The 6,264-nt window shown below is 41.8% G+C and overlaps 1 protein-coding gene across 1 annotated transcript in view; it reads left to right on the top strand.

The window, feature by feature from the left end:
* The window catches only part of DENND1A (DENN domain containing 1A), a 339,130-nt gene extending 333,757 nt beyond the window's left edge, over window positions 1–5,373 (top strand). Inside the window, exons 21-22 of the mRNA XM_067541721.1 lie at window positions 2,031–2,075; window positions 5,036–5,373. Of these exons, the coding sequence (XP_067397822.1) occupies window positions 2,031–2,049 (19 nt within the window). The 3' untranslated portion in view covers window positions 2,050–2,075; window positions 5,036–5,373. The remainder of the gene's footprint in view (window positions 1–2,030; window positions 2,076–5,035) is intronic.
* Window positions 5,374–6,264: the final 891 nt, after the last annotated feature.

Genomic DNA, 6,264 nt, shown 5'->3' on the forward strand with positions numbered 1-6,264 from the left:
TCAGGACTAAGATGTAATGTTGCTTTTTTGGTTTTAAAAGCATATACTTTATGAGATCTGTATTAGTGAAACTATTTTGCTGAGCATTGCATTCACCTAACAGTTAGCAAATTGTTAGCAATTTTCCAATGGCATTATACTCAACTTAGGTTTTTTCTCCTTCTTAGTTGGCGATGTGCACATTTGTTTGGTTTTTGTACTGCACCCCTTATTTACATTTGCTCTTATCCATTAGAACATTATTTTCCCTCTCTTTTTAAAGCTGCTAAATTTATGGGCTGATCAAATTAGAAGCATTTTAGTATCTAGAACTGGATATTTTTGGTAAAAAATTATTTGATTTCTATGTGTCTCCATCATTCAGAAGCCTATATAAAGTGTGAGTTTATTACTTTTAATTAATCTGCAGAGAAATGTCAATGACATTTTATGGGACATAACCATTAGAGCTGGTTGGGAATTCTTCAGCTAAATGCTTTTTGTAAGTAAAATGTCCATTTGTCAAAACTGAAGTTTTTTTCATGGAAACATCATTTTTTACAAAACTCCGTTGGGAAGGTTTCTCAGGTCTGAGAGTGAGTGTGTGAGACACCCCCATAACTCAGAGGTTAGGGCACAGAGCATCACACACCAAGTCCGTTAGGCCATTGGCTATTCTGTTCTGGAATGGTGGATTGTCTCTCACTTTCAATTTTTTTTCAAAAAAAAAAAGGTCTCGTTCTGTCTCAGAATGGGAACAAATGCTGAAATGCTGAATGCTTTTGCAAACCAAGCTTCTTGTTTTCCAGCTGGTACTAATTACCATGTACACTCTCCAACAATGGCATTCAGCATGCACCAGCTCTATCCCTGTGCTGTGTATATTGTTTTAAATGGATTTCCTCCCCGCCATACCCTTTTGAAAGCTCATCTGTTTAGTCATCCAGAGCACTGCCCTTTTTGGGTCACATTAGATCTTTTCATTTTTCAGTGCATCATAACTTGTATTTGTAGAAGGCAGGTGAGAATTTTGCGGCTGAGTGCCCTGGCCTCCCTGTGCTAATGTTGTTATACAGATGTTAATGACCTCAGAGAATTGTGGCTGCACTGCACACACTCAGCACTTTCCTGCCACAAAATAGGATTTCCAAGCTTGCTCTAGAATTTAAGGGTAAAAATTCAAGCCAGGGAAGAAGAATCTGCCCAATTTGTTCTCCAAATAGAAGAGGGTAAGAATCCATCAGCGCAAGTGAGTGCAGCTTTTCTTTCAAGGGAAATGCACACCCCTTCAAACAGATGAAACTATCAGTCAGGTTTGGTGACACCTTGACTGAAGTGAAGTGTTTCAGTACTGTTGTTCCATCAGCTAAGCAAGTGCTATTGTAATATGTGTAGCATAGTCCCACTTTAGAACCTTGCTCCTCATGAAAGCACTAAATGCATTCCTGAATTGGGGCCAAGACACATTCAACTCCCTAAAAACATTGAGACACAAAGTGGGCGAGGCAGTATCTTTCATTGAACCAGCTTCTTCTGGTGAAATAGAGAAGCTTTCAAGCTACACAGAGGTCTTCAGGTCTTGTCTTCAGTTTATCTCACCTACAGAAGTTGATCCAATAAAAGAGATTACCTCACCCATCTTGTCTCGCTCATATTCTGGGACCATCACAGCTACAATTACCAAAAAGAAAAGTAAACTGACTCCCTGTAGACTCCCCACATCAGCACCTATAACTGAAGTGATTCCTCCACTGCCAGAGGAATAGATTGACTAGAGTGGATTAAAAAAAAGAAATGTAACGAGTCATTTACAGTCTTCCCAGTCTGTTCTGGGATCCCTCTGACTTCCACAGGGTCTGCACCATCACCTTTGATTATTATCACCCTCACTTTCAGGCAGCTGAAGCTTCCTACATTGCTTATGCTATATTATGCAGGGCAAGTTTCATGTGTGATCCATGTATGTTCTCCCTGTGCCTTTTCTTACTCCCATGCAGTGAACACTTTATACCTTTTCAGGTTATGCTCAGTATTTCTTTCCTTCACCCTAGAAGTCACTATGCACCATGAAAGAGGAGCTGCAGTTCAGTCTGTGGGTAAGTGTGCTGCCATCCGCTAGAAGGCTTGAATCTGTTCTAGTAGGTGTGATCAGAAAGTGTTCACCGTGTGATGAACAGGTAAATCGTGTTTACTGAGCCTTATGCTGTTAATTCCAACTGATAGAGGAAATATTTAAGCGCAGTGATCAGAGGGTGTGATTTTTACTTGTCATTCATTATCATAACTCCTGAAATAGAAGAAAAGCAAAATGAATGAAATAAAAGCAGTTTTGTTGACCACTGATTAAACTTCAGTTTCTCAGGCACTTTGTCCCACTCTGTGAGGTGAGGCGAGGCAAGCCTGATCCTGCTCTGTGCTGAATGCCCTCGACTCCAATGGGAGTCCTTTGAAACTGAGAGTATTCAGGCATTAGAAGGACGGGCCCTCGTTCAGTGTCTGACTAATGAGCTATTTATTCCTTCAGATCAGGCTTTTGTACATTGAAAGATTGTGAAGCGCTCCGAGATGTGTTGATGAAAATCACTAGGTCAGAGCTAGGTATTATTTAGTGCTGAGTGTCAGAGCAGGATGTGCAATAGGCCCCTTCTCAGTACATTATGTGAGTAGGGTTGCTATTGGGAGGTGTGGGGGTGTTTTTAATCCGATAGACGTTGTAGCATGTGAGGGGTTAAGTACTAGGATGACACCCCCATCATAGTTGTGATTAAGATATTTAATAGGAAAAACAATTTTTTATTAATATGTCTCTCCACTCACATCGTTGTGCAGTAAGACAAAAGCTTTACCAGCTGCGAATGTAGGTAGGAGATTCTCTGTTCAGTCTGGAACAGAAAATTTGGCCATACAATTTCTCATGCATCTGTTAGGGTAGAAGCAGTAACAGTCCATACTGTTAGCAGATACTTCTTACCACCTCTGGGTGTGGAAACCTTTGTTAGAATCTATAAGTGCACGTTCGGATATTTTTCAGGAGCACGTTGGTGTCTTGTATATCCCTGCGTGAATAGGTAGAGATAAAAATGCACTCAGTATATACAGCTGTCCTGCCAAAACTTTCATCCCCCTCTGGGTGAATGATGTGCTTTGATGTAGCTGGTATCTTGCAGGGCACAGGCGTACCAGGGATGTGGGTGTTGCACTGCCGCAAAGCAGAGGTCACACTGAATGTTGTTTCTTTATTTTGGTGCGATGGGTGTAATGTCATCAAAAAGCCCCAATCAGACTGTGGTTTGAACAATTAACTGATTACATTGAGTTCAGCCTTTGTAAACCAGCTACTGGAAATTTTTCTCTTACCACATAAGTCTCCTTATCCACATTAGAGTCTATCTTATTCTTTACTGGAAGTGCAGAATTAGAGAATAGGCCTGGGTCTCTTGGAATATGCCATCTATTCCATTGAGTCTCACACATGAATTTACTTCAGTAATTTAAAGAAGTTTTCCAGCATTTTGCATCTACACAATGGGTAGCTGAATAAGTACATTTCCCAAGTGTGATTTCTTTGGATCATAGAAGTTAGATCTTTCCAGTCTTCTGAAAGTCAAATCCATACTTAGCCTAGTCTCACTTCTCTTGTAGACAGATATCAGGCACTCTGAATAGAACACTGAGTCCCATGAAAAGGTATCTCGGTGATTATATTTCTTCACTCCAGCCTATTGGGCATATCCACCGAGCATGTCACTTCGGCCTGATTTGTCCAAACCCCTTCCCTAACTGGTGTGTTTTCCTTATTTATTTGGTGGAAAGGCTGAGCTCCATAGGGGCTGGCACCGCACTACAGGTTGGCCATTTTTCTTTTGTGATGTATTGACATTGTTTAGCACTCCCTGCACTAAGCACAGTCATTCCTAAATCCGTCTCTAGCTCTTGTACTTATGAATTCTGATCTCTGCTGCTGCGTCTGAGTCAGGAGATTTACATTCTCCCAGGACAGTGAAGTTTAGCAAGGTTTTCATACTGCAGCTACAGTGTTCTGGGGAAAGGCTTCATAGCTCATCCTGCAGCTGTGGCAGGAGTATATCATCACCCCACACTCACACGGCCAATGGAGATCCCAGGCTTGGATACAGGTTATGCTGTCTGGAACTTTAATTAACAGCTAAACTTCTGCTCAGGGGGCACTGCTGACAGCCATAAAGGTGGAACCATGAGCTTCTACTTATGTGGCATAATGGACAGCGTCAGTCCCAGTCACAAGCCTGGTCTCTAGTTTAATGGACTTCCTCAGTGGCAAAGAGACTACATGAGTCCAGCTGTTAGGAGGCAAAACTCCATGGAGACTAACCTCCCTCAGAGAAAGGGATAGCTGTATTGGGGTCACTGTTCCAGACAGCATTCAAAATGTTTCTGTAGAGATTTCATAGATGCACAGTAAAGGTGGAGAAAATCAGGCCAATGGTCTTTAAAGTGAAGGCTAATGAGTCTGAGTTTAACCACCCAGCTTCCCTAAAGCCACAGGTTCAAGTGGGGGCAAGGCAGATTCAGCCTTTCATGCTTACTCCCTATAGCTGCCATCCTCTGTACCCCTTCCCCAGAGCCACCCATCTCTGCCACATCGTGTCACTCACTTCTCCTGGAGCGGCTATCACTAAAATTTGTCCTGATTAAGGCCTGATTAGGAGATTTCACCTTTTCTCCTGAATTCATGGCTGGCTGTGTCCTCTCCACTCCTCTTCTAGAGGGGATACAATAAATTAATGGTGAGCAAGTCCCTCCATCAGCAGTGATACATTTTGCCCTTATTTCACCCACTGAAAGCTTATATTAATTACAAGCTAAGATGTATTATAAGTTACCACATAGTCTAGGAATCAGTGGTGCAATTTTTTTATTGTTTCTATTATTGTAATGCCTACAAGCCCCAGTCGTGTCATCAGCTAACAATACTAGCAGAGTCAATGCTCCGATGCATTTTTAACCAGCTTTTATTGTAAATAAATTTGTCCGAGACAGTCTAATCTTTACATATCTATGCAATTTATATTTACAGAACAATCAACTGTCTTTGAGGAACATCATAATCATCTGTAGCAAATTGGTTTTGTGAAAAAATATACTCAAAAATTAAATATCAAAAGAAAGTTCAGTTCACAGTGGAAAAAATGCTCCATAAATTAAATAGCACAAATGTTAAAAAATACTGTCATTGTCTTGTACCCTTTCACTAGTGGTGGTTTTGGGGTACTTGAAGTCAGGATCCTAAATCTGCTTTAATAACCTTGTAAAGAAACTGGGATTACCCAAGAAGAGGAGAGGGATGCAGATCTACTGCTTTCAGTTTCCCTTAAGGCTAGTCGCCTGTTTTACCTGATGGTCATCTGAGTCCTAGATGCCTATGTTCACAAACCACAAACCAGTTTCTCCTTTCAGAATAACAAAGGCTGGAATAGCAGTGGTTTTAGGTCCTGTTGCTGCATTTGTTTTTTGAACTTATACAACTTAGTTTTTTAAACAACAAAGTGCAACTGAAGAGGAAAGATACAAGTTTCTTACAGCACGAGTGCTGATTTGCAGCAACCCCTTGCTATTCTGGTCTGGGTTTCTGCGCATCCAAGAATCATATAAATACACATGCTGTGGATTTATGATGTGCCCTCATGGGATGAACTCATTTCACCTGAGACCTAACTGAAGGTTTTATCCCCCGTCTCCTGAAGGTAAGGCTAGAGTACAATCCCACCTCACTCGCAGGAGCCCTTGGACCATGGTGGTTCAAGGTTATGCCTCCTGGGAGTGAGGCCCATTGCCATTGTCTTCTGGCGAGAAGGGTCTCCTGGACATGGCAGGCGTTTGCAACCTTGAGGCAGGAACAGTAGGAGGTGAATTTATCCTCTTTCCCAAAGAGCCCCACCCACCAGCTCAGCCATGTCAGGCCTGCCTGGTAGGACCTGTTTTCCTTTTAAAAGCACTGTTTTTCCCCCCTACCAAGCTCAAATATTGCTGGCCACAAACACAAATATATTTTCATAATTTGCAGAGTTCAACCAGTCTCCTTGCAGCAGCTACTAGCAGCTGGGTGGGTAGCACAGACAGTGTCCTACTGCCAGAGGAACTGGAAGCAGCAGTGCTATACTTGAGTTACACCTCAATAGAACTAACTGGTAGAGCAGATCACTCGGGTTAAAGGTCAATTACATCAGCATTAACACTAACTGATAAATCTATGGAAGTCTGTGTATGCTGAATTTAGATCATCTCTTCTGCAGTGATATTCCCAAC

This window comes from Emydura macquarii, unplaced genomic scaffold, assembly GCF_026122565.2.
Source record: "Emydura macquarii macquarii isolate MOO-44397 ecotype Brisbane River unplaced genomic scaffold, CSIRO-AGI_Emac_v2 contig_691, whole genome shotgun sequence".
NCBI classification, from domain to species: domain Eukaryota; kingdom Metazoa; phylum Chordata; order Testudines; family Chelidae; genus Emydura; species Emydura macquarii.